The sequence below is a fragment of the Gallus gallus genome, chromosome 4 (genome assembly GCF_016699485.2).
Source record: "Gallus gallus isolate bGalGal1 chromosome 4, bGalGal1.mat.broiler.GRCg7b, whole genome shotgun sequence".
NCBI classification, from domain to species: Eukaryota; Metazoa; Chordata; class Aves; order Galliformes; family Phasianidae; genus Gallus; species Gallus gallus.
Window position 1 is genome coordinate 1,819,735 of NC_052535.1, and position 25,051 is coordinate 1,844,785.

Consider the following 25,051-nt stretch of genomic DNA (forward strand, 5'->3'; position numbering starts at 1 on the left):
TTGAGACAGCGAGGAGCCTTTTGAGGCGGCGGCGGATCTGCCAGGACCGGGGCGGGGCGGCTCGGTCAGCTGCCCCTCCGCCCTCAGCCAGCCGCCCGCCCGCCCCGCGCTCCGCCGTTACCGCCGCCGTCACCATGCGCGGCCGCAGCAACTCGGGCGTGCGGCTGGACGGCTACGGCCGCCTGGTGCAGCAGACCATCCTCCGGCACCAGGTGCGAGACGCGGGCCCGAGGCCTGGGCGCCGCGCCGGGGTCGGGCCCTGAGCCGCCTCCCGCCGCTCCCGCCGCCCCTACCCCCGCTTCTCGCCCTCCGCAGGACGCCGTGACGGGGCTGCTGCCCGCCAGCGCCGACCACCGCGATGCGTGGGTCCGCGACAACGTCTACAGCATCCTGGCCGTCTGGGGCCTGGGCCTGGCCTACCGCAAGAACGCCGACCGCGACGAGGACAAGGCGAAGGCCTACGAGCTGGAGCAGGTGGGCCGGGGGGCTGTCCCCGTTGGTAGCGGGGAGAAGGCCTTTGCGAGCGAAAAAAACGCGGCAGGGTCCGCAGCGGGGACGGGGCTGCTGTAGGGATGGGGGGCCGTGCTGGGCGCCCGCTTTTCCTGCTGCTCCTGGGGTGATTTGGGGGTGCAGCCTCACGCCCAGGCCGGGGTTCCTTCTCCTTCCTCCCCCAGCGCAGCAGCTTGACCCTGCTGATAGCCGTAAGCTCTTTCTTCCCTCCATTGCTTGCCTAGATAGCAAGGAGCGTGGAAACGTTAGCAGAGGCTCTGGTTACAGGCACCGGTGTTCTGCAAAGGTCAGCGACCAGCTGGTCCTGAGTCAGGGCTTCTCCTTGCTACCCAGAGATTAACGAGGCTGCTTTCCTTTCCTTGCAGAGCGTGGTGAAGCTGATGAGGGGGCTGCTCCAGTGCATGATGAGACAGGTAGGAGCCAGGGGAGAGCTGGGTGGTCACCTCGGAGCCCACCAGGACCCTCAACCCCGGCTTTCCTCAACGAGGGGAGGGTGACCTCCTTTCTGAAAGACATAAAATAAGCCCTGACTGGATGTCAGTCCTCCAGAGAGTGTTCCAGCGCTACGGGCTGGAAGCCAGTGAAATCTTGTGCCAACTGCTCCCTGTCTTCTGGCCTGGCTGGCCCGGTGGCTATTCTCCCTGAGTGCATTCGGGGTGACCCTTTTCTCTCCCTGCGCCGCAAACATGGCTGTGTACCCTCCAACCATTCACTATAGAGAGAGACACAAGAACCCAGGCGTGTGGTCTCGATGCATGCAGGGGCTGTGAGATGTGTCCTGCTTCCAGCTGTGTCTCTGCGTGCCAGGCTGGTGGCAGGAGCTGACGAGCCCCTGCATCCCTTTCCACTTCTCCAGGTGGACAAGGTGGAGGCCTTCAAGTACAGCCAGAGCACCCGGGACTGCCTGCATGCCAAATACAACACCCACACCTGTGCCACTGTGGTGGGAGACCACGAGTGGGGGCACCTGCAGTTGGATGCCACCTCCCTCTACCTGCTCATGCTGGCGCAGATGACAGCCTCAGGTGGGATGCCGTTTGGAAACCTGCATCTTGAGGGAATGAAACACATGACATGGAGGGGGGTGAGGTGTTTTGGGGCTCTCTGTGCAGATCTGAGGCTCTGCTCCTGGGTGTCCTTTGTTGCAGGGACACAACCTGCTAGATGGGATGGGAGTGAGGACGTGGCCACCACAGGGTGGGTGAGGAGGAGGGGAGCTGGCTTCTACAGCCCCTTCCTAGGAATGCCTGAGGACTAACGTGAACTCTCCCCTGCTGCTTCAGGCCTCCACATAATTCACAGCCTGGATGAAGTCAACTTCATCCAGAACCTCGTCTTCTACATCGAAGCGGCCTATAAGACAGCGGTGGGTAGCTTGAGGCCTTTGCCAGGGAAAAGAATCATGCCCGGAGGGCGGAGGTGGTGGGCAGAACCCCTCAGAAGCTTACTGGGAGCACTGCCAAAGGGTGAGATTCTTCGAGTTTTTGGGCATGACACAAACTGCTGCCTCCCTGCAGGACTTTGGGATATGGGAACGTGGGGACAAGACGAACCGGGGGATCACTGAGTTGAATGCCAGCTCTGTCGGCATGGCCAAGGTGAGCTGTGGAGATGAGATGTGGTCATTCTTTGGCTATGGGTGCTCTGCAGCCCTTGCAGAATGCAGGGGTGTGTTTGCATCTCTTCCTTGTTTAAAACTGGTCAGGGGGGTTGGCATGGTGTGAGAGTTCTTACAGAGTGGCAGTACACAGTTGAGGACACACTGCTCTGGGTCTCGCCCTGCTTGCAGGCTGCCCTGGAGGCCCTAGATGAGCTGGATCTCTTTGGAGCAAAGGGAGGCCCACAGTCTGTGATTCGGGTGCTGTCAGATGAGGTGCAGCACTGCCAGGTGAGGGCTGTGCATGCAGTCTGACAGGGTTGCAGCGTGAACAGTGGCAACCAAACCTCTTTCCTCCCCTTTACTCAGTCCATCCTCCACTCGATGCTGCCGAGGGCCTCCTCGTCCAAGGAGGTGGATGCCAGTGTGCTCTCTGTCATCTCCTACCCAGCCTTTGCTGTGGAGGACAGCGAGCTGGTGGAAATTACCAAGCAAGAGATCATCACAAAGCTGCAGGTGAGCAGCTCTGCCCTCTTCACCCTTCCTGGGAGACAGTTCAAAACCTGCAATCCTTTTCTCCCCCAAAATGTGCTTGGGGAGGGCGTGCTGGGACCTGTTGTCTGCCATTCTCTGTAACCTGTGTTGGGGGTATGCAAAGAAGCAGTGCTGCGTGCTGTCACCTTGGGATGTGCCTGAGCACTGGATAGCTGTGTGAAGGGGGTTCTTGGGCAGAGGAGTCCCCCATGCTTCTACAGTGAAGGTAGAAGGTACCTGACACTGTGCCTCCTGCTCAGCTCCTCTTCCCTTCCCTCTCAGGGGCGCTATGGCTGCTGCCGCTTCCTCCGTGATGGATACAGGACCCCCAAAGAGGTGAGTGTTCCCAGTCTGCCACCTGCCACGATTGTGGCGCTGAGGAGAGACTGTCCTGGCTTACATTTTTATCACCCTGGGTGCAGTGTGAAGGCTGTTCTGAGGAGCACTGCAATGGTGAGAGCTCTTAACTCCAGGCAGTATCATGAATCTGAGCAGGGCTGCCCAAAATGCCACAGCCCATTGCAGAGGTGTGGCACGTCTCACCCATGCCCGCAGCAGATAAGCAGAGTCTGGCTCTGCCTGCATCCTGGAGCTGGTGATGTTGCATATCTCTCAGGGTAGGGAAAATGGGACTGCCACCCAACGTGGGAGCCCTGCAGGGGTCAACCTGTGGGTCTTGATGAGCCCCGTGGGAGCACGAGGCTGTTTTTATCTCTCCTGGGCCAGCAAACAGCTCGTGTACTGCTATGCTTGACTCTAAGCTTGAGGAGGGAAAACAAGGACAATGATATAAGTGACAGGCATTTGATAACCACAAAAGCAGAAAATGGCACTTGGAATGGTAAATATCCAGCTGGTGGGTTCTTTTGGCTGTCGCATCAGCTTGAGTGTTCCTGGATGGTTCTCCTTTGCTGTGCTTCTCCAACCCTGAGCATCACAGGCAGCAGGTGTGGCTGGGGCTCTCCTGAGCTCTCCAGTCCAACATTCCCCAGTGCTCATGGGCTTTGCCGCTGTTTGGTTAACCTGCATCCAGGGAGTGAGGGCATTTGAGGTGGGGGTCTTGGGGGTGGGGAGCAAGAACCTCACAATTCTGAGGGAACCCTGCAACCACCCGCCTTGCTGTTGTGGCCTTTCTGCAGGATCCCAACCGCTCCTACTATGAACCTGCAGAGCTGAAGCTCTTTGAGAACATCGAGTGTGAGTGGCCTTTGTTCTGGACATACCTGATCATTGATGGGATTTTCAATGGAAACATGGAGCAGGTAAGGGAGGCAGGACCCAGCAGGCCTGGGGAAATGAGTCCTGGGCAAGGGGGGTGTGTGGAGAAGGGCACAGGGAGCCCTGCCCTCATACTCTCTGCTTTCTCCCCAGGTGCAAGAGTACCGGGAGGCCCTTGAGGGGATTCTCATCAAGGGGAAGAACGGGGTGCGCCTGGTGCCTGAGCTGTACAGTGTCCCACCAGACAAGGTGAGCCACCTGAGCTGTGGTGGGGGTCTGCTCTAACAGGGTTAGCGAACAGAGAATGTCTCACTGCTACGTGATTTGGTTTTAACCACTATTATCCGAAATCAAATAGCAGCTTCCGCATGGAAACTTACTTAGAAAAGGTATGACTAGGAGCTGTTAAATAAAAACAAAAACAACCAAAGCACCCAACATATTGGATAAATAAATTACTTATTTTCCTCAAAGCTTGTCATACCCCCACATGTAAGGGTGCTGTGCTGACAGTCTGCTGGGGCACTGGCAGATTTTTAAGTGCAGCAGTGATATTTCCTTCAGCATCCCATGTGGGTGGGTCCCTTGCTGACCTGGCTTCTCTTCCAGGTGGATGAGGAATACAACAACCCCCACACTGTGGACAGGATACCCATGGGCAAGCTGCCACTCATGTGGGGCCAGTCCCTCTACATCCTGGGCTGCCTGATGGCTGAGGTATGGTCACCCCTGGTGCTAGGGAGGGCTGGGTGGGCTGGACTTCATGTTCAAAGGACAAATGCTGCCACTCTGTGCCACCTGCCATGGGGAAGCTGTCACCTCCATCCCCCGAGACCTCTTAAAGATGGGTTGCTGGTGGCCTTTACCTGCTGTGCTCAGCCCATGAGATGTTTATGATGCCTTTTCTTTTTCCCTCAGGGATTCCTGGCTCCTGGTGAAATCGATCCCCTCAACCGCCGCTTTGCGACTGTCCCCAAGCCCGACGTGGTGGTGCAAGGTGAGGGAAAGAGACCAGTTCCAAATTTTTCCATGGGACAGTGCCCACCCAGTGTTTGGCTGTGGGGTGGTTCTGCTCACCGGCATAGCCACAGCCCAGCCCTGGCAGCAGGATGTAAAGTGCAGTGCTGATCTTTCTGCTGAGCCCTGCATTGCCCCAGCAAAATGTCACCTGCTACAGCCTCTGTTGCAGAAGATGAAAACTGGGCCTGTCCTTCCACTGCTCATCTGGGTGTAACAAGTGTTACGGGAGCAAGGCAGAGCTCTGGTCCCCAGAGGTGCCTCTGCATGAACTTGCACCTTGCGTGTGTCACGAAAGACCATGGGCAGTGATGTCTCACCCATCTGCCTCTGAAAGTGAGCTCTGAACCTGCTATCTTCTCTCCTCAGTGTGCATCCTAGCGGAGACAGAGGGGATCAAGGCTATTCTGAAGAAGGAGGGCATCCATGTGGAGACTGTGGCCGATGTTTACCCCATCAGAGTGCAGCCTGCTCGCATCCTCAGCCACATCTACGCTCGCCTGGGTGAGCTGCAAGTCCCTGTAGAAAAAAGGGTGCAGAAGTTGCTGTCCCATCCTGTGTGTAGATGCTGATGTCCTGCCCTGCTCCTTTCTGCCTGGTTGTTTAGGGCTTTTCTGTTCCTGGGCCTGCAATGCTGCTTCTGTACAAGGGGAGCAGGGGTGGCTTTGGCATTACAGTTTCACAGTTGCCTCACTGAGCAGTGCTATGTGGAGTGGATGTGGTACAAGCAAGGTCGCCCAAATCTCAGTGAGGGTGGGCAGCTAGATCCCCGGGAAGGGTCTCCTGTCTGAGTCTTTAGGCCAGAAGGGATGGCTCTTGCTGGAGGGAAGGCAGGCTGTGAAGGGAGAGTGTGTTGAAATCTGCATGCTCATTCCCTGATACTGCATATCCTCAGGCACAGGGCGTGTTGTGCAGGAGCTGGAGATCCAGCCTTGGCCAAGGGAGAAACCTGACCTGCCCCAGTCTGTGGGTGCTGGCTAATTTAAGCCACCGAAAGGCCAAGTATGACATGGGCAAAAGGGGCAGGGGAGCCACCTAGCAACTGCTGGGACTTCTGAGTAGCGATGCAGCTACTCTGGAAGTCATCTAGGAGCAATGGGGACACTGACAGAGCTGTCACCTTTGGGGTCTAGCCCTGTGCAGTGGGGGCATCCCTGCACCAGCTTCTGACATTCTCGGGGGCCTGGAGGTGCAGCATGTTGCTGGGGTCAGGGTTGTTTGTGCGGCTCTGGTTCCAGCAAGAGTCCCTGGGCAGGGCCATGGGCCAGAATATTGCTGCCGCTTTGAGCTGTGTCAGCCGGATGCAGAGCCATGGGGTGCTCAACACAAGCAACCCTTTTTCTCCTGGCTGGTAGCGCAGAAGCCTTCTGCAGTTTGCTACCACTTTCCCTTTTGAGAGGACTTGGGGAAAATGTTACAAAACCTTGTCTTCCCCAGGTCGCAACAAGCAGATGAGCTTGACAGGACGGCCCTACCGGCACATGGGTGTGATTGGGACCTCCAAGCTCTACAACATTAGGAAGAACATCTTTGCCTTCACCCCACAGGTGGGTGGCATTGTATGTGCTTGTTAGCAGCTGCCACGCTGTGTAAATGCATGGGAGGTTTGTCCACTGGCTGAGCACTCAAGTTTGTCTCAGGGATGGATGGCTGATGGGAAGACATGGCTGGCTCCAGAGCAACCTGGTGGCCGTGGAGAGGGTGTTCATGTCTCCTGCTCTCCCTGCAGTTCATAGACCAGCAGCAGTTCTACCTGGCACTCGACAGCAAGATGATTGTGGAGATGCTGAGGACAGATCTCTCATACCTCTGCAGCCGCTGGAGGATGACTGGACGGCCCACCATCACCTTCCCTGTCTCTCAGACCATGCTCGGTACAGATCCTCCAACTTCCTCTGTGGGAGAATAGGAGAGGGTGGATGGGGGCAGCCTGGGTAATGGGGACACAGCGGGGCTGGATCAGCCAATAGCATCCTGTAAAGAGCTCACTGCTCAAAGGAGTCACGTTGAGTTGGCAGCCATCCGGTAGCCAGCAGGGCTACCTGCCAAGCACCAGTGCCTGAAGCTCAAGGCAGGTTTGTTGGCATGCAAGTATGTTGTCTCCAGGCAGCTAGGCCTGTTTGGGAAGCCTTCTGGGAGCAAGACAAGAAATAATTCCCGTGTAAAAATGTTCTAGAGGCTCTTCCTGCATCGTGACTCTTCACCAAGGCTAAGCACCCCTCAAAGGCTTTCTTAAATGTCAAGGAGGGGAAAACAGAAAACCGAAAGGAGCAGAAAGCTGCACATTGGCTCATAGCAAAACTGGCTTCTCTGGTGCAGCCTTCTCTTCCCCACAAGCCAGCACAGGGAAGAGACTCCATGCCGCCTTCAGGCCTTTTTGATTCTCCTTGTGTATTTGAAGTCCCCTTGGGTGTTGATCGTGTTTGCTGTGGTGTCTTCTGTCCTGACAACAGCACCCCAATACTTCAACAGCACCCTGAAAGTCAGGGAGGGAGCAGGGGGCTATTTGGATTGCTGCTGTCTGGTGCTGCTGGCTTCAGGGTGAAATCCCAGGGGCTTGCAGTGCATCCCAACCTGACTTTGCTGGTTATCCAGCCTAGACAGTCACAAATTTCCCTTTTTGGGTGGTGCTGTTGGTGCCACCGCCTGGCTGTGCACCCCAGAGCAAAGGTCTGGCTGCTGTCGTGGTGTTTTGCATGTCTGAATGCCCACCTGGTCCTGTGATACTGGAAGCCTGTTTGTGTAGGAGAGCCTGACTGCCTGTGTCTCTGTCCCCGACAGATGATACGGGCAGCAGCATACACCCCACAGTGCTGGCAACACTACGGAAGCTGCAGGACGGGTATTTCGGTGGTGCAAGGTGAGTGCATCTTCTTAGGGTGCAGGAGGGGACAGGACTGGTGTCCTACCCGAGTGTGGCTGTATGGGAACAAGCTCTGCCTGAGCAGTGACTGTTAGGGAACAAGCCGTGGAGGATATGTTGGGATGTGCTGTGCTGTGAGTGCACCCTCGGGCTACAGTCCTGACTGAGGAGGTACAAGAGAGGATATATCTCTTTGTGCCATCGAATCCATGGCTGTAGGAACCCTCTGATAGCTTCTGTGCAGCCTTTCTGTATCCATGTGACTGGAGGAACTGCAAACAGCTAAAGCAGACATTGAGAGATGTGTGTGCTCCCAGACAAGCCTTTCTATCCCTGCTGAGGGGCTGCCCTGCATCCAGGAGGCGAGCCAAGGGCACTGCCTCCCCCTTCCTCTCTGTGTGACCTCCCCTCCTTTCGCCCAGGATCCAGACCGGTAAGTTGTCGGAGTTCCTGACAACGTCGTGCCGAACGCACCTCAGCTTCATGGACCCTGGGCCGGAGGGTAAGGTCTTTGCCAACGGTTACAAGCTCGGCCTTGACAGCTTTGAGGAGCTAGACCCTGAGGAGTGGCTGCATGGCTTGCAGTTTGCAGAGGATGGTAAGGGGGAACAGGCCAGTCGCTACTGTGGCGTGGAAAACACTGACCTCTCCTGTAAACCATTAGCATCCCTCCTCCCTGCGAGCAGCTGCTCCCGTGTTCCTCATCCACGTGGATTTCCACCATGTTTCTGCACCCATCTGACCCTCTGCCAATTAACCCCATCTGAGTGATGTTCACGGTGACGCTAGTGGGGTGGCGGGGCTGGGTAAACAGAGGTGGCTGTCACAGCCCCTCAGCAGAGGGGTTTCCCAGCCAAACGAGGCTGAGGTTGGGGGATGTGGCTGTAGTAAGCACAGAGGATGTTCCTGAACAAGCCACCCAACCTCCATAGGCTGTTGCGTGGGGAAGAGACGAAGGCTCAGCAACCTGCCTCTGCCCTGGAGATTTGGCTGAAGATGTTTGGTGTGGTCAGCACATGTGATGGTGCAGAAGGTGATTGTGCAGTGCCCGAGGTGTCTGTGGGTCCCCAGGCAGTCTCTGGGTGGTATTTTCACAAAATCTTTGGGCTTCCCTGGACAGGGCGGCTCCAGTGCTTGCCAAATTGAGGCCTCGCTGCTGTGGGCTGGGTGCCCATGGGGACTGTGGCCCATCACAACACGATGGACCCCCCTGATCTGAGACCATGGAGGGATGCAGGTTTTGCTGCTCCCCTTGCAAGCAGCCCTGGACATGTTCTCTTCCTGTGAGACCCAGTGATGGTCATCTTCCCAGCCTTCCCATCGATCTGCTCTGCCTCTGCTGCTCCTGGAGCCAACATCTCCACTGCTGCAGCTCTGAATGTTTACTTTTCTTGCATGGTTGCCTCATCCACACTCTGCAGTTGCACTGCTTCATGCTGCAGCTTTGCAGGCTGCAGCCAAGCTCCTCCAAAGTGTCTGCTTCCCCCTACCCCCAGCAGGAGGTGGGGTCTGCCTGGCCACTGTGTCCACTTTGGCCTCTCTAAAAGATGCTGAGTTTTAAGTTTTTTTGGTCAGATGGTGCAGGTAGGCAGGACAATGTTCTCAAGCCCAATGTCTATCCTTAGGTATTTATCCAGCTTAGCCTCCAGGCAATGAGTGTAAGGCATCCCTACCAGATGTAGGAAGGAGATGCTGTGCTATCAGCCTTGGATGCTGTCTGTAGTTCTCCTCTGGAGCAGAAATGCTGCTGGCCCATTGGCTGGAAATGCAGCAACAGCTCTCTGTTGCATAGCATCACCTCATGTGGGGCATCCCCCACCCTGGGCATCACTCTCACTGCTGGGCATTGCTTTTATGGTCTGAGCACCTTCTCTGTGCTGTAGTTAGTGAGTCATGGCCCTGGTGCTCCCAGCTTGGAGCTGGAGGGTGGACGAAGAGCCAGACAGGAGCTTGTGGTTTGTAAAGGAGAGCATACTGCCTTTCTTTAACTCCTAATGAGAAATAACTCAATTACTAATCAGAAATAACTATTGCAAAACCTACCATCTTGCTCCCGTGCTGGAGCCTTGTTGGGGTGAGGCTTTTGCTGTGCTGGAGCAATCCGAGAGTGGTCTTTGCTTGGACAGACAGTACTGCTGCTGCTGCCTCTGTCTGTTTGGTTGGCTGCTGATGCTAGCCCCACGCTGTTGCTCTTTGCAGCCAGTAAAGCTTTGTCCCTGTGGGGACGCAGCTGGGGACCTCAGCCCTGGAGTGCCATGGTGTCCAGTGGCTGAGGCCCTTTCTTTTTCCTCCTGTTCCAGCGGACACATACGATGAGGTTGCACAGTACCTAGACCACCTGCTGCAGCGCACGGTTCCCCAGTCAAACCTCCCTCCCACTGCCCAGCAAGGAGGGCTGAAGCGCTTCCGTGCTGCCGTCCACACCACCCGTGACCTCATGTCCCTGGCGTCCAAGGCCAAGGACCTTCAGGTCCAGAGTGAGTAACTCCAGCACCCTTCACACCTTCTCTTCATGGTGAGGCTGAGGTGCCTTTGGGAAGCTGAAGTGCCTTTCCCATTCATGTGGGATACAGTGTGACCCAGGGCAGCCTGCAGGGCAACATGCCGACTTTGCCTGGGCACGTGCATCTGCACTTCGTTGTGGTAGTGTTCATTCTGGCTATGGAGTATCATGGAGCTGGTCCCCCTTGTAAGCTCCCAAACATTCCTCTAACCACATGGGTTTCTTCTGACAGTCAGCTCCTCTGCAGCTGCTCCTTGGGAGAGCAGAGGGTGGGTCATGAGCTGGTTTGAGTGGAGTGATGGTGGCTAAGGTTGAGAAATACCTGCACCAACTGAGCCTGTCTTTCCTTTAGACGTTGGGATGTATGTCCCTAGCAAGATCTTCCAGGCATCCCAGCAGTCAGTAAAGTTGTTGAGCTCACCCCACCAGCATGACCAGGAAGTCAAGGTGAGCCCTTTTCCTCCCTGGCTGGGCTGGCTGAGTGCTGCTGGCTTCTCATCTGGAGCCAGGGAATCTTTATGGGGCTGCATGCTTGGTCCTTTGTGGTGAGGGGATGCCCATGGGTGAGCAGCTTTGGCTCCGTGCCTCCCTGCCCTCAGAGCAGGATGCTGCAGTGCTGACCAGGAGCATGGCTCTCTCTTCCCCCAGAGCCACGCACTCCATGCAGAGATGAACCTGCCCCGCGATGAGGCTGGCAATGTGGACTGCAAGGCACTGGTGGACCAGCTGCGCATCTGCCCCACGCTGCAGGAGCAAGCAGACATCCTCTACATGCTCCACATCCTCAAGTATGGCAAGCTCTGAGACCTGCCTACTCACCGGGTGGAGAGAGCTGGCATGGCTACGCATGCGTCTCAACCTGTGAGCCTGAGTACTGCTGTGGAATGAGTTGATGGCAGTAACCTGGCTTCTCCTTCACTGCAGGGGGCCCGAGTGGCACACGGGGCTTGAGAGTGAGCCTGGCCCCACTGTGAAGGAGCTCCTCACTGAGCTGTACGTGCGGGTGGGGGCCACGCGCCAGTGGGCTCTGATCCGCTACATTTCTGGTATCCTCAAGAAAAAGGTGGAAGCTTTGGATGAGGTAAGAGCCCTGCTGGTGGGCTGAGGGCATCGTCAGCTCCGTCTCCCTCTGCCTTGTTCTGAAGCCCCAAAGACAGAGCTGGTGGTGATGCCCGGCCTGATCCTTTCTGTCTGCAGGCCTGCACGGCCCTGTTGTCTCACCAGAAGCACTTGACAGTGGGGCTGCCCCCAGAGCCACGTGAGAAGACCATCTCTGCGTGAGTGTGGTACCTCTTTCTTCCCATGTATTCCAGGCTGGGAATGGATACAAGAGAGCCTGCATCTCCTCCCTGGACCACGAGGGATGCAGGGCTGTGTCTTACCTACTCCACCATTCCTCCTCAGCCCAATCCCCTACGAGGAGCTCGTTCGCCTCATTGATGAAGCCAGTGAGAAGAACCTCAGCGTGTCCATCCTCACCCAGGTGAGGGGGTACACCACAGCTGGGAATGAGCTCTGGCAGGCAGCAGTGGGATGACCTGCCCCTGTCTCTCCAGGAGATCATGGTGTACTTGGCCATGTACATCCGCACCCAGCCAGCGCTCTTCACCGATATGTTTCGAATCCGCATTGGGCTCATCATCCAGGTGATGGCAACAGAGCTGGCGCACTCCCTGCACTGCTCAGGTATGTGCAGTGAGGTTGGTGGGATGGGGGCTATGGTGCTTGGGGTCCTGTCAGCTGGGGAGGAGAAATGCCATTAAAAACGGACAGCTCTCAGTGCAAGCACGAGACTGCATGAAAGTGGCAGGGCATGTGGTTGGGACTGCTCCTGGGTACCCCCTGCTAACAGACTGGGATGCAGGTTGGGAGGGTGAAGGGTGAATGACATTCCAGCTCTTCTCTTCAGCTGGAGAAGCCACTGAGAACCTGATGAATCTCAGCCCATCCAACGTGAAGAACCTCCTCTACCACATCCTCTCCGGCAAGGAATTTGGAGTGGAGAAGAGTGGTGAGTGAGTCTCTTGGTGGGACTGAGAGCATTTCTGGGCAGAGCTGGGTCCTGGTGCAGAGCGTGGCCAGTTCTGGGCATCCCCTGCTGTGCAGAATGTCCCCCTTCTCCTGCCTTTACTGCATAGCTTCTGTGCTGCAGTTATCCGTAATCTTGAGCAGGGTGGTCTCTGGGGGTTGAGCCTGGGTCCTCTGGCTAGTGGGGCTTTCCTTAGCTCAGTTTTTGGTATGATCCAACCTGAATGGAAGCAGCTCTGTACCGTAGTGCTAGCTGGGCATACAAGGCAAGGCTGTGCATTAAGTACCAGTGCCGTGCAGCAATGAGGGACATCTGTGTCCTGAGAATTAGTACCCACTCCAGACTTCTCCTCTCCTCCAGTGCGATCGGTGGACTCATTGGTCACCACTGCTATCTCCATCTACGATGTGGAGGCTGCTGGAGCCACCAAGACTGAGCGTGCTGGCATCGTCAGGCTGAAAAGTGAGATCAAACAGGTGAGGGCAGGCAGTGCAGACTGCTTCCCCAAAGGTTTGTAGGGGCAAACAAACATAGAACAAGCAAGGTTGATGGGAGAGCAGAAAAGAATTCACTCCTGGGCTATAGAAAGCTTACAGCTGCTTCCAGAAGCCCCTTTTGGCTCACTCCTGCCCTGGGGGGGATGTGGGGTAAACCCTTTAGTGCAGGAGTTGCTCTGGCAGCGTAGTACAGGGCAGAAGTACGGGTGTGCTTGAGAAGATGCAGGGATGGGGAAGGGGGGAGGACCATGCAGCATCCCTGGTGGGGATGGTGTCCTGGTGGGCCCTGTCCAGCGACAGAAACTTCATTACCTTCTTCTCTTGCAGCAACTGGATAAACGTAGGCAGTCTCTGACCGGGAGTAAGGTGAAGCCACCTTGGTCCTCCTACAGCCTCAGCTTTTATCTGTCATGCTGCGTACCAGGGCAGCTTCTGAGCGTGCATGAGTTAATGAGCTTTCCTAAATGAACCCACTGAGTGAGCTGCTGCAGCAACGAGCTGGCTTCCCTTCTCGTCAGGCTTAGGGTTGCTCTGTTTAGGACAGCGGGGAGGCCTCAGGCCTGGAAGGGGTCAGCAAGGCTAAATGTGGCCCCGTGGCATTCAGGGAGCTTCCCTTTAAGTGGGATCTGCTATGTTGAGGCCATGGGAGAGGAAGGTTTCTCAAAACCACGGGTGCCCTGGCATTACAGCCAGCTGGGAGCTGTGCTGCATAGCTGCCATGGTCGAATATATCCCATTATACTGACAAAAACTGCTGAACAGGGTGGCACTGTGTCTCCACTGCCACAACCCAGCGGTGGCCATGCCAGGACATCAACTTGTGATACTGGATCCCAGCTGTACTCCCCTTCTACTCCCTCTCAATCTCACACCAGACAAGTGCCTCCTCTGGGGCTTGGCTTTTGTTTAGCTGTGGGCCTGTCCTGGCCTGTGGGGAACCGGGTTGATGCAGCAGCTGCAGCGTGAGGCCTGGTGTCACAGAGGGACCGCACACATGGCAAGGACAGTCCCCCACCTGCTGCTGGCCCTCCTGAGACTAAATTCGTGCCCACGCCAGCAGAGCAATCGCAGCCCTGCTTCTCCTCCAGTGCAGTCCTTCCCCTGATGCTAACATGAGACTTTCTGCATTTTTGCCTCTGAAAACTTCCTCTCAATGTCCAGCTAACCACAGCCCCTGGGATAACTGCTCTGCGACCTGAGCTTGGTCCTTGCTGCTGCTGCTCTGCTCATCATGATTGCTGCCCTGTGCCGGCACCATTTGATTTATGTCTCTCCCTTTCTCTTGCAGCCTGGGGACGGTGACCTGCTGGCCTCTCTGGTAACCTGCATTTGTTGGCCGTGTGCGTGGGGTTTGTCATGCTTTGTGGCTGCAGAAAGGAGCAGTGCTCCAGCTGGGGGTGCTGCCCTCCAGGCTGTGGGGAGCTGGGGCTGCGGGGAGGGGTCTGCTGGAGACAGCTCTGTGGGTGGCAGCTCTGCCCCGGGAACCAGGCTGGGTGGGCACAAGCCCTCAGGCAGCAGCGTGCTGCACTCTCATTGGGTATTTAACCCTGCAGCAGTTTCTTTTCTCCTTGTTTGTCTGTCCAGTCTGCTGGGCAATCGGAGCTGCTGGACAAAGGCTCCTTTTCAAGCTTAGTGAAAGACCAGAGCAGTAAGGACAGCCGCCAGGGCCAGTGGAAGCGGAGACGGCGGCTGGATGGGGCCCTCAACCGTGTCCCCTTGGGTTTCTACCAGAAGGTCTGGAAGGTCCTGCAGAAGGTGAGCTGGATGTCCACACACATGAGCCTGTGGTCCCCAGACACGTGCCTTGCTAGGGGGAACCAGGCACCAATTGCTCATCCCTGAGGTTGTGTTGGTACGTGCTTTTAGCTGGCCCTGGAAAGCTGGGGAAGAGCTGGAGCTGCCATGTAGGTGTGCAGCACCTACTTCCCCATGTGCTTACCCTTGCAGAAAGGGGCTTGGTCTGCTAAAGAGCCTTATGTGCTGGGCAGGGCTGTGAGCTCTGGGATCCTGGTGTTGGGGTCACGTCTGAGGCAGCTCTCGGCACTGCTCATCCTCGACATAGTAAACCAGGCAGCAGAGCCTTGTGCTGCGTGTGGGAGTGCTCCGGGCGATGCCAAACTGGTGTTTAAGGAGTGATAGATTGGGGGCAGGAGGTGGAGCTGGGGTGTGTGGGCAGCATGCAGTAACGTTCAGCTGGGAATGAGGGCACAGTGCTGCTCCAGGCTGTAACCATGGTCTCTACATCTTGTTCTGCAGTGCCACGGTCTTTCCGTGGAGGGCTTTGTTCTCCCCTCTTCAACAACCAGAGAGGTAGGTTTACCAGGATGGGTGTGAGGCCACTCTGGGTGAATGCCCAGCCTGGCTCAGGATTTGTGCTGATGATAACAGCACTCTGTGTGCATTTGTTTCTGCCTCCGTGCAGATGACCCCAGGGGAAATGAAGTTTGCTGTGCACGTGGAGTCGGTCCTCAACCGTGTGCCCCAGCCAGAGTACCGGCAGCTGCTGGTAGAGACGATCTTGGTGCTCACCATGCTGGTGGATGTGGAGGTGCACACCATGGGTGGCATCATACCTGTGGAAAAGATCCTGCACGCAGCCAATGACCTCTTCTATGAGGAGCAGGTAGGAGCTGCAGGCTGTGCCCACACTACCTAGGGGTCAGTCAGCCACGCTGAGGACCTGCCTGTTGTCCTCATGGGGCACAGCGGCGATGCAGCATCCTCCTCCCCCTGCATCACATGTGGGGTGCAAGCTAGCGGGCGGCAGCCCTTATTCCTAATGCTTCTGTTCTCCTTCCCCATCCAAAATCCAGAAGGCCCTGGGTGCTGATGACCAGATGCTGGAGAAGGATCCCTCGACGGGCATTTGCGACCTGCTGTACGACAGCGCACCGAGTGGCCGCTTCGGCACCATGACCTACCTGTCCAAGTCAGTGGCCCTGCACCTGTACGACCTCCTGCCCGGAGATGGCTGTGCCATGCAGTAGATGTGGCTGCTCTCGCCCCCACGCTGTGGACTCCTCGAGAGGCATTGTTGCACACTGCTTTCAGCCGTGGACTTTCAGGCTGTGTTTGTGGCGTGGTTGCCCGGCCTCGCGCTGGGAGCTGCCAGGGAAGGGCTGAGCTCACAGCCCTGCCTTCTGCTCCAGCTCGCCTTAGGGCTGGGGGTCAGGAGGGACCCCCGATGCTGTTCTCCTGCCAGATTGGAGGGTTTTAACCCGTTCTGTGCTGCTTTTCCCTCCAAATCTGCAGGGTTTAGTCTAGCGTGAGCTAGAGCTCTGCTAGGGTTAGTGCTGCTGGACTGATGGGGAGCGTGCCATGCCATCCCCACACCTCATAACCCCCGTATTGGCGGGGGAAGCGGTTTCACGTGTGTTTTCTGACCTCGGGGTCTGTGTTGCCTTAGTGCTGCTCGTGGGCCTGTTTTAGCCCCCCTGGCTGTGAGCTGCCTTGGGGCAGCCTGCAGGCCTCGGGCCTTTTTTAACAAAAATCACATTTTTCAAACAAAAAAAAACAACAACAAAAAAAAAGCCCCTTCGTGCTGTGTGGGAGCCCGCAATAAAACGTCTCCAGCACGCGTGTGCGCAGTGAGTTGCTCATTGGGCGGGCTCAGAGCGGGGGGGGCCGCCATGTTAACGGGCCGAGATGGGAGCACTACGTTTCCCAGCGTGCCCCGCGCGGGAGCAGCACTTCCCAGCATGCCCCGCGCGCGGACTACAGCTCCCGGCGTGCCCCGCGGCAGTGAGGCCGGGCGGCCCGGCCCGGTGTGGCGGCCCTGATGGCGGCGGGGCCGCCCGTGGCCTACGTGTACAGCCCGGAGTACGCGGCCCTCTGCGACTCCCTCTGCAAAGTGCCCAAACGGGTGGGCTGCCGGGGGGTTGGGCTGCCGGGACTCGGAGAGAGGGGAGGGGGTTCTCCTGCGGGGGGCGGTGTGAGGGGACCCTGTGTGAGGGCCCCGCTTTGGGGGGGCTCTGTGTGAGGAGGGGTCCCGCTGCGTGAGGGGAGTCCTGGCGGGAGGAGCTGGGGAGTCACTGAGGGGGCAGCGGTGTGAAGGGCTCCATCCCAGCACCACGGGCTGTAGTGCCGTTCTCACACTGATCCTCGTCTTCCTTTTATTTCTCCTCAGGCCAGCATGGTGCACTCGTTGATCGAGGCGTACTCCTTGCTCGACCACATGATGTAAGTGACTCCTTTTCCTCTCTGCTGAGGTTTGGTGATGCTGAGCGCTGTCCTCACTCATGGCATGGCTGTAGGGCACCTCGCTAGGGATCTCATGACAGCCTCCTTTTAAAGTGGACTGGCTGGTAACGATGGCGGGTGTAATTGCCTCGTGTTGCCTTCTTGGAGGTCCTCACACAGCTTCAAGCCGTGCTGGTGCTGCTTGAGACCATGGGCAGTGCTAAGGCTCAGGGAGATTGTGCTCTTGTGCTGCGCTGCTGCTTGGGAGCCTTCCTGTGAAGTGTAGGTGCTGTTCAGGAGAGGAGGTGGAGTGAGGTCTGGAGCAGAAGGGTAAAAATCCATCTTTGGGCTCTTCAGATTCGGGATATGAAGGGGGAGGAAAGACTTAGGAGGAAGTTTTTCACTCAGAGGGTGGTGACGCACTGAACAGGTTGCCCAAGGAGGCTGTGGATGCCCCATCCCTGCAGGCATTCAAGGCCAGGCTGGATGTGGCTCTGGGCAGCCTGGTCTGCTGGTTGGCGACCCTGCACACGGCAGGGGGGTTGAAACTAGATGAGCATTGTGGTCCTTTTCAACCTGGACCGTTCTATGATTCCATGACTTCTATTTCACAGTATCTCAAAACACCTTTAGAAATACCACACTCATGTTTGGCGAGGCCAGGATATCTCTGCAGGACTATTTATTTATTATTTGTACTAAGAATTTTATTTAACTGTTGTTTAGATAGAGTGCTGCACAAGCTGTTATGAACACAAACTGAAAGTGCTTGGGGAGAGAAACGCCTACAGGCAAGCCTGGAGCGTTCTTCCAGTAGCCCTGACCTGTACCACGTTGCTGTTTACAGAGCATTTTAATGTGCCACAAGTTTTAATTGGGCAGGTGGCAAAGTGCCTGAACCCAGGGAAGATGTGAGTAAGTTGCTGAGGATGGAGATGGTCTCTGAACAGAGCAGAATTAAGAGCACATAGGTGTCACTGCTCAGCTCCTGCTCTGGCAGAATGGTGTCCTAGAAGCACTGTACCTGCTAGGAGTCAGACTGGGACAGCAAACAGGAAAGGGAGAAAAACCCTCGAAGTGAGGGTGAAAGGTTAATTGCAGGCAGCACCTGCTACTGTTCCTTGTTGGAATGAGCATAGCAGCCAGTGCTAAGCTTGTGAGAAGGCCTGTTCCAGCTTTCTGCTCCAAGTGGCAGTTGGGTATGCGAGAGGGATGATTTTGTTTGTTATTTTCTAGCAGTAGTTGCCGAAGTATCTGAGGAGGTTAAATCTGGGCTTTGCAGTGGTGTCCTGACCTGCTCCCTCTCCTCTTTGCTAGGATAATCAAGCCCAAAGTGGCTTCCATGGAGGAGATGGCAAGCTTCCACACAGACGCTTACCTGCAGCACCTGCAGAAGGTCAGTGAGGAGGGGGACGATGACCACCCAGAGTCTGTGGAGTATGGACTGGGTAAGGACATGCACTTTCTGCAATAGTGTAACCATTCAGGGCAGGGTGCTGTTTGCTAGTGGGCTGCACAGATGCCTTGGTGTAGCTTTGAGGTGCTGCCAGACCCCTTCAACCAGCAGTTACCAGTCAGGTTGATGCTTTCTGCGTTGCCAGGAGAGGGTACTGTCAGCCCCATGCTGCTGTTCTGCCTTTCGTGGGACTGACAGCCTGAAACTGCCACCAGGAACCAGACCTGCACCATTTGCACAATGGTTTTGCTTATCATCTTGGGCAAGCAGGCTCTTGCCTGCTGGGTGAGAAAAAGCTTGAATGATACAGTAGCCCTTTCCATCTCTGAAGCTGCTCTACCTGCACTTGGAGGGTCAGCCCTGGACTTGTACTGTACTGGGGATCAGCTCTAGGGAGGCTGCTGTAGGAAATGGAGGAGATCAGGTCCTAGCCATGGACCTGTGAGATGCCTGGACCTGTCTTCCTTGTGGATATCTCAGTTTTTAGAGGGAAAATACATCTGCTGCTGCATCAGGGCTTTCCTGGTGGAACTTCAAAGAGCTGAGAGAGTGTTTTGCAAGCTTGCTATGGTATAGTGGGTCAAGGTAGCTAAGCACGGAGATCAGAAATCAGCTCAAAATTCCTTCTGTGAATCTGAATGATCTGAATACAAGAAAACTTCTTTTTTCACCCCCATGTTTACCACTCCCTGTATCTGCCACACACGTCCAGATATGAGACTTGTCACAAAGGTTTTGTGCAGTGGTTTGTTTGTAATTTCAGCATGTGCAGAATGAAAAGCCAGAGCTGTGCTTAAGGAGCAGTAGCCCAAAGTGTGCTTTTCCCTTCAGCAATGCCTGATGCTGGCTGTCACCCACAGGTTACGACTGTCCAGCTACTGAAGGGATCTTTGACTACGCAGCAGCCGTGGGGGGAGCCACCATCACCGCAGCCCAGTGCCTGCTGGATGGCAAGTGCAAGGTAGCAATTAACTGGCCTGGAGGGTGGCATCACGCAAAGAAGTAAGGAAATAGTCTCTTCCCTTGTGTTTTCTCACCTGGTGCCTGACCCAGCTTCCCCATGATCCTTTAGGGGGAGGAGATCCGGCAGCGCGGTGCGAGAGGGGTGAGGGAAGGACACAGGGCATAGGGCAGGTGCTGCAGTGTGGCACTGGGGTGCGTCCCCACATCCAGAGACAGCTTCTTATCCCTGGGGGTCAAGCGAGAATAGCTTCTGCAGAGCAAATTATGGGCCATAGAGAATAGCAAAGGATTGGTGTCCTTTCAAACCCAGATGAGTGTGGCAAAACGTTGCCCAAATTGTTCTGTGTGGCTTTCTTGGTTTGTTGGTAAGAGGAGTGAAGTCGTGCAGGGCTGACCTCTGATTTTGTTGGTGCTCTGAGATGTGGTGTCAATAACTGACCTCTATCAGGAGAGGAAGTATCAGCGTTGTCCCTGAATCCTGTGATTATTCCCTGGAGGCATTCAAGGCCTGGTCTGGTGGTTGGTGACCCTGCACATAGCAGGGGGTTGAAACCAGATGATCATTGTGGTCCCTTTCAACCCAGGCCATTCTATGGTTCTATGATTATGGAGCACTAAAATAATTCCTATGGCTTCCCTGTTTCCCATGGATGTGTATGTTTTGTTAACTTGTGTCCACCATCTTCCAAAACGTCACACCAGTGACTGCAGACGAGAGGCTCCCCAGAATTTTGCTTAAGTCACATCTCTAACCCTAATTCAAAAAGAAGTTCTCCTTTGGTGCCAGCAATAGGAAGCTTCCTGCGCTGTGCAGAAGGGGCAGCTGTTTCCGTGCACATACCTTATTTGTGCAGCAGTGAAATGGGCAGAGCTCCTGCCTTGCTTCAGTTGGGGCTGCTGCTGGCAAGCCCAGGGTGGAGAAGTGAGCAGTCATGTTCTCAGTGATCTGGACTGCTCCTGACCCATCTCTTCCTCTTCTCTACCTCTGCGAGATGAAGGCTTGCAAGTAGAGGCGGCCAAGCTGAGAACAGTGGGGATTGCACTGATGACGTTCAACCTCGTGGCTGTTTTTCTCACAGAGATGAAGCTTCTGGTTTTTGTTACCTGAATGATGCTGTCCTGGGGATCCTGCGACTGCGCCAGAAATTTGACCGCATCCTTTATATTGATTTGGATTTGCATCATGGGGATGGTAAGGCCTGGCACAGGCTGCAAGCTTCACAGACTTGAGTAAGGCTTCACCTGGTGCAGCAGCAGTGGCTTTGTCCTTTTTCAGTGCAAATTCCCTCAATCCAGTTCTGCAATGTCCTGCTTTGTGGGTGTTTCTCTGCCCTCTCATGAGGTTCTGGGCAGCAGTCTCATACCTAAAGCGACACAGTGCTGTTCCTGCTGCAGTTAGGAACAGGTTGCCCAAGGAGGCTGTGGATGCCCCATCCCTGCAGGCATTCAAGGCCAGGCTGGATGTGGCTCTGGGCAGCCTGGTCTGGTGGCTGGCGACCCTGCACATAGCAGGGGGTTGAAACTAGATGAGCATTTTGGTCCTTTTCATCCCAGGCCATTCCAAAAATGATCATGCATTCTAAGAACTTTCCCAAGCCCTTGTCCCCATCCTGGGTGACAGCATTTAGTTATTTAATGTCACCGTTGCAAAGGGGAAGCAGTCAGTAACGAACATTGCTTTTAAAAGAAGGCATGACGCTATGAAACTGAAAGCAGAGAGGGCCTTGCTGAGAGTGCTCCTTGCTTCAGGGACATTATTTCAACACCGCTTAACGTTTCTGCTCTCCTAACTTTTATGGTGTGTTTCATTTTGCTTCATTTCCCCCCTGCATTTGGTTTCTGTTAAGTTCCCCCTTACTTCTTTTTTCCCTTCCCATCCTCGCTATTTTAATACATCTTTAAGGAAGAAGGAGAGGCATGTGGAATTGCAGCAGCACTGGGAAAAGCAAGAGAGCCCAGTAGCTCTGATTCTAATCAGGGCCAAGTTCCAGGCAGAGCATCCGTGCTCAGCTCCCTCCCCAGCCTTGCAGACGAGCACTGACTCGAGGTGTTGGGACCCCTTCAGTTCTGATTAGCATGAGACCTGTCAGATTCATTTCAGTTGTGACCACTGCTGCCTTTGAATTTGGATCTCCATTGATGGAGGATGGCTTCAGTGAGCCACTTTTGCTTTTCTGTTTCATTCATTACATTCCTCCTCTTCTCACAGTGTTTATTGGTCATCTTTTTAGATTCTGTCATTTACATGAGTGGTGCATGGAAGCTTTTTTCTGTTCCATTTTCTGACAGGTGTTGAAGATGCCTTTAGCTTCACCTCGAAGGTCATGACTGTTTCTCTGCACAAGTTTTCGCCAGGATTTTTCCCAGGCAAGTTGAACTTGCAAGGTTTGTGCTAATTTGATTCACACAGTGGTGTGAATCAGTGGTGAGATCTCAGCACAGGCACATCTCATCCTCATCAGCATAAGTGTCTTGCTGCCTCTGTGTCTAAATATTCCCTCTCTTTTGACCCAGAAGAAGAAAAAAGGGGGAAACCATGTATCTGATATATGTCCTTCTTTCTTCTTACGGCTCAGTTCTGGGCAGAGGCACTGCTGGCTGCCCTTGGAAGCTTAATTACAAGATGGGAGGGCTAGAACCAGGGCTAGAACGGGAGGGCTAGAACCAGGTCCATCAAAACCTTCCAGCGGTAGTGTTAAGTGGGCTTCTCGATAGACATACCAGGCACTCTGCTCTTGCCTGAGACATGCCACACGTTTCTCTTAGTGCTGAGTCTCTTCTTCTCTTCATTAACCACTGGCTGTTTCCATTTTCCAGGCACAGGGGATGTGACAGATATTGGCCTGGGGAAAGGTCGCTATTACAGTGTGAATGTGCCTATCCAAGATGGCATTCAAGATGAGAAATATTACCAGATCTGTGAAACGTAAGCCTTCTTGCTCTGATGGCGTTTTAGAGACTACATGGATTTTACTTGTTACCTCTGTTCCTCCTGTCCTGTGTTTGTGAGAGGCAGCAGGAGCAGACCCTGCTCTTCTCTGCGGCTGTCACAGGAAAGGAATGCCCCTGGGCCTGGCTTCCAGCCTTTCTGCTCAGGGCAGCCCATGCACACGTATAGTTTGATGCTCCCTCTGAGCTAAGCTTGTGGTAACCCACTGCTTTTCTCTGCAGCGTGCTGAAGGAGGTGTACGCTGCCTTCAACCCTGAGGCAGTGGTGCTACAGCTGGGGGCTGACACCATTGCTGGAGACCCCATGTGCTCCTTCAATATGACGCCCGAGGGAGTGGGCAAGTGCCTGAAGTACGTCCTGCAGTGGCAGCTGGCAACTCTCATCCTGGGAGGAGGTGAGTGTGTGCACATCATGATGGTCACAAGGAAGCAGCTTTGTCCTCTTAGAGAGCAAGTCTTTGGCCTCAACAGCTGTATGGCCTCAGGCATTAAATACATGGTACCAGCAGATGCCAGGCTCAATCTGTGTTGCAATCCTGCCTCATATATCTGGCAGTGAGTGGTGTCATGTGGGTTTGAGCAGAGGCCATGTCTGTGGGTAGGCTGGGGAAGGCAAGAAGAGCCCGAAAACTTGCCTCAGAAAAATGAGGGTAAACTTTATCATGGTGGTGAAAATACCAAAGGAGTGTCCCACCACCACAGCTTGGAGAGGCATTCGGAGTGGAAATCTGGGAGGGGGAACTACTACTTGACAAAAAATAAGGTGAAGTGAACAGTGGAATATATGACCTCCCTCTCTTTTCCGAGTGGTTTTTCTTTCCCTCATTATTTTAGTCTACTGGAGAAAAACACTTTCCAAGTCTGTCATAAGGTTTCTTTCAGCCAAGGTCCCCCTCTGTAAGGTCATGCACAACCACAATGGACATGACCACTGCCATGCTGCCCATGAGACCTCCTGTACTTGTGAAGTAGTCACCAGCTGACAGATCTGAAGCTGATGAATACCTCTCAATCATGACAGTGCTCACTAACAAATGGCTGGGCACATGTATCATGCTTTATGGAACCAAGGCTGGCATTAAAAAGCAGCAATTCCTTGTCTCCACTGCTGGCCTTGCACTTCTACCTGTATTACTGATGAAAACCTGTCCTTGTTGGCAAGAGAGATCATTCTGGGTCTACAGAGGTGTCTGGAGGAGCTTCTGCAGCTTGTTCCCTCCAGTAAAATTTCTCTCTTCCCTTTTCCCCAATCTTTCCCTTCCAAAATCATAATGCTTGCTGGAGACAGGAGGCTACAACCTTGCCAACACAGCCCGCTGCTGGACGTACTTGACTGGGGTCATCCTTGGCAGAACGCTGTCCTCTGAGATCCCTGATCATGAGGTAAAGTTTTCCATGCCCTCCCTTCTCCTTGTGCAAGAACAGAGTCATCCCACCTCATCCAAGAGGCACCCTCAGCTCAGCGCTGTTTTGTTGAGAGACTCCCTTATAACAATAATGCGCTTCCCTTACAGCATAGTGGGTGCATGTTCCCAAAAACTGAGGCTGTCTGCATCTTTTTGAAAGGTTCTAAGAAACCAATAAGCTTCAGCCTCAGATAACTACAGAGGATGAGGAGATGGAGCCACCCTCTTGCTCAGGGAGCTCCTTAGGATGTGGCAGGGAGAAGGAGCATCTGAAAATCTGCTGAGTCAGATGGAGCATAGCTGTGGTGCTTGTGTATGGCCGTGCTCCATCTTGCTGGGGATGCTGGATGAGACAACAGGGGGATCGTAGAGTCTCATTATCCTTGTTTGGTTGCTTACTCCTCTCTTCCTGTAGTTCTTCACAGAGTATGGTCCTGACTACGTGCTGGAGATCACACCCAGTTGCAGACCGGACCGCAACGATCCACAGAGAATTCAAGAAATTCTCAACTTGATCAAAGGTGAGCAGTCAGGTGAAGCTGACACTCCTGCTTTGGGCTTATTTTGGCCTTGTAGGGAGGACTTGTGGCTCACTGCAGTCTTCCTTGCTAGCTGGAAAGATGAACCCCATTTCTTTGTTTGCTCGCCGTACACATCTCCCACTTCTTTTGGGATTCTCAGTGCCGGGAGCACATTTAGTTCAGAGCTGTGGTCTCTGTTAGCAAAGAGTGCTGTTGCCTTTCCTCTAGCTGGGCAGAGGAGGGATGTCTTAAACAGCTCTGAGTGCTCTGGGATGTCCCATGCCACGAGGCTGAGGTTAGGCTCAACCCTTTCTCCTCTTCTGTTGCAGGCAATCTGAAGCACGTGGTTTAGTGGAGAAGGGAAGGCTCAGGTTCCTGCAAGAGCACTTCCCTGGTGGAGAGACGTTTCCAGAGCAGCCGATGACATTTGTGGCTGCAGGAGGAATATGAAGAAGTTACTGTTGGTTCGTTGGTGAATCTGTTAATCTTTAAAAAAGCAAAGCCTGCTGTGTGCCATGGTTCTCCATGGGCGGGAGATTGAGCCCTCCAGCCACAGCCTTCCTGTGCCAGCAGAGCCTCTCCTGCTCGTTTCACTTTTTTAACATGGTTAAAGTTTATTCTCACAACTGGTTTTAAATGGTTTTTAAGAGGGAGGCCACTGCAAGCTGTGTTTTAAACTGATGGGCTTCTTTTTTTTTTCCCCACATAAAATATTTGAAATACTTCAGCCCTTTTCCTTTCGCCCTACATCTGCCCTGCCTCGCCTGCACTCAGCTGTGTTGGTAACCATCCCTTCAGGGGAAGAACCC

The 25,051-nt window shown here is 54.6% G+C and overlaps 2 protein-coding genes and 1 non-coding gene across 9 annotated transcripts; 2 read left to right on the plus strand and 1 right to left on the minus strand.

Moving 5' to 3' along the window:
* Positions 1-42: 42 nt before the first annotated feature.
* Positions 43-111, minus strand: MIR12268 (microRNA mir-12268). Its single transcript, NR_162035.1, has one exon. It is a non-coding gene; the product is annotated as a microRNA mir-12268 (primary transcript).
* PHKA1 (phosphorylase kinase regulatory subunit alpha 1) lies at positions 94-16,343 on the plus strand. 5 transcript variants are annotated; one of them, XM_004940598.5, is made up of 33 exons: positions 94-212; positions 316-474; positions 876-923; positions 1,367-1,535; positions 1,794-1,876; positions 2,028-2,108; positions 2,300-2,398; positions 2,477-2,623; positions 2,924-2,977; positions 3,781-3,903; positions 4,013-4,108; positions 4,469-4,576; positions 4,778-4,856; positions 5,246-5,380; positions 6,314-6,423; positions 6,606-6,750; positions 7,658-7,736; positions 8,162-8,337; positions 10,040-10,216; positions 10,595-10,689; positions 10,891-11,030; positions 11,167-11,323; positions 11,440-11,519; positions 11,647-11,725; positions 11,799-11,928; positions 12,152-12,253; positions 12,632-12,747; positions 13,096-13,134; positions 14,057-14,086; positions 14,353-14,523; positions 15,025-15,078; positions 15,191-15,391; positions 15,582-16,343. In XM_004940598.5, the coding sequence occupies exons 1-33, from the start codon at positions 135-137 to the stop codon at positions 15,753-15,755; spliced, it is 3,714 nt and encodes a 1,237-aa protein (XP_004940655.4). In that variant the 5' UTR covers positions 94-134; the 3' UTR covers positions 15,756-16,343. The 5 variants fall into 5 exon arrangements, with proteins under 5 accessions (XP_004940655.4, XP_004940657.4, XP_004940656.4 ...); XM_004940600.5 differs by having other exon boundaries at positions 8,162-8,241; XM_004940599.5 differs by lacking the exon at positions 13,096-13,134.
* A 55-nt stretch (positions 16,344-16,398) lies between these two features.
* On the plus strand, positions 16,399-24,969 carry HDAC8 (histone deacetylase 8). Of its 3 annotated transcripts, none has more exons than XM_004940604.5 (11): positions 16,399-16,630; positions 16,895-16,947; positions 18,265-18,343; positions 19,264-19,405; positions 20,446-20,558; positions 21,656-21,733; positions 22,184-22,292; positions 22,538-22,710; positions 23,604-23,698; positions 24,137-24,242; positions 24,572-24,969. In XM_004940604.5, exons 1-11 carry the CDS (start codon positions 16,414-16,416, stop codon positions 24,592-24,594), a joined length of 1,188 nt encoding a protein of 395 aa, XP_004940661.1. In that variant the 5' UTR covers positions 16,399-16,413; the 3' UTR covers positions 24,595-24,969. The 3 variants fall into 3 exon arrangements, with proteins under 3 accessions (XP_004940661.1, XP_420178.1, XP_015133869.1); XM_420178.8 differs by having other exon boundaries at positions 16,512-16,630; positions 18,265-18,395; XM_015278383.4 differs by having other exon boundaries at positions 16,512-16,630; positions 19,264-19,364.
* Positions 24,970-25,051: the final 82 nt, after the last annotated feature.

Bases quoted from the DNA above. Each gene is read 5' to 3' on its own strand.
- PHKA1 (XM_004940598.5), top strand. From the start codon at position 135: ATGCGCGGCCGCAGCAACTCGGGCGTGCGGCTGGACGGCTACGGCCGC. The intron at 2,978-3,780 runs GTGAGTGTTCCC...GCCTTTCTGCAG, and splicing joins GATACAGGACCCCCAAAGAG to GATCCCAACCGCTCCTACTA. The intron at 6,751-7,657 runs GTACAGATCCTC...TGTCCCCGACAG, and splicing joins TGTCTCTCAGACCATGCTCG to ATGATACGGGCAGCAGCATA.
- HDAC8 (XM_004940604.5), top strand. From the start codon at position 16,414: ATGGGAGCACTACGTTTCCCAGCGTGCCCCGCGCGGGAGCAGCACTTC. The intron at 16,631-16,894 runs GTGGGCTGCCGG...ATTTCTCCTCAG, and splicing joins TCTGCAAAGTGCCCAAACGG to GCCAGCATGGTGCACTCGTT. The intron at 22,293-22,537 runs GTAAGCCTTCTT...TTTTCTCTGCAG, and splicing joins TATTACCAGATCTGTGAAAC to CGTGCTGAAGGAGGTGTACG.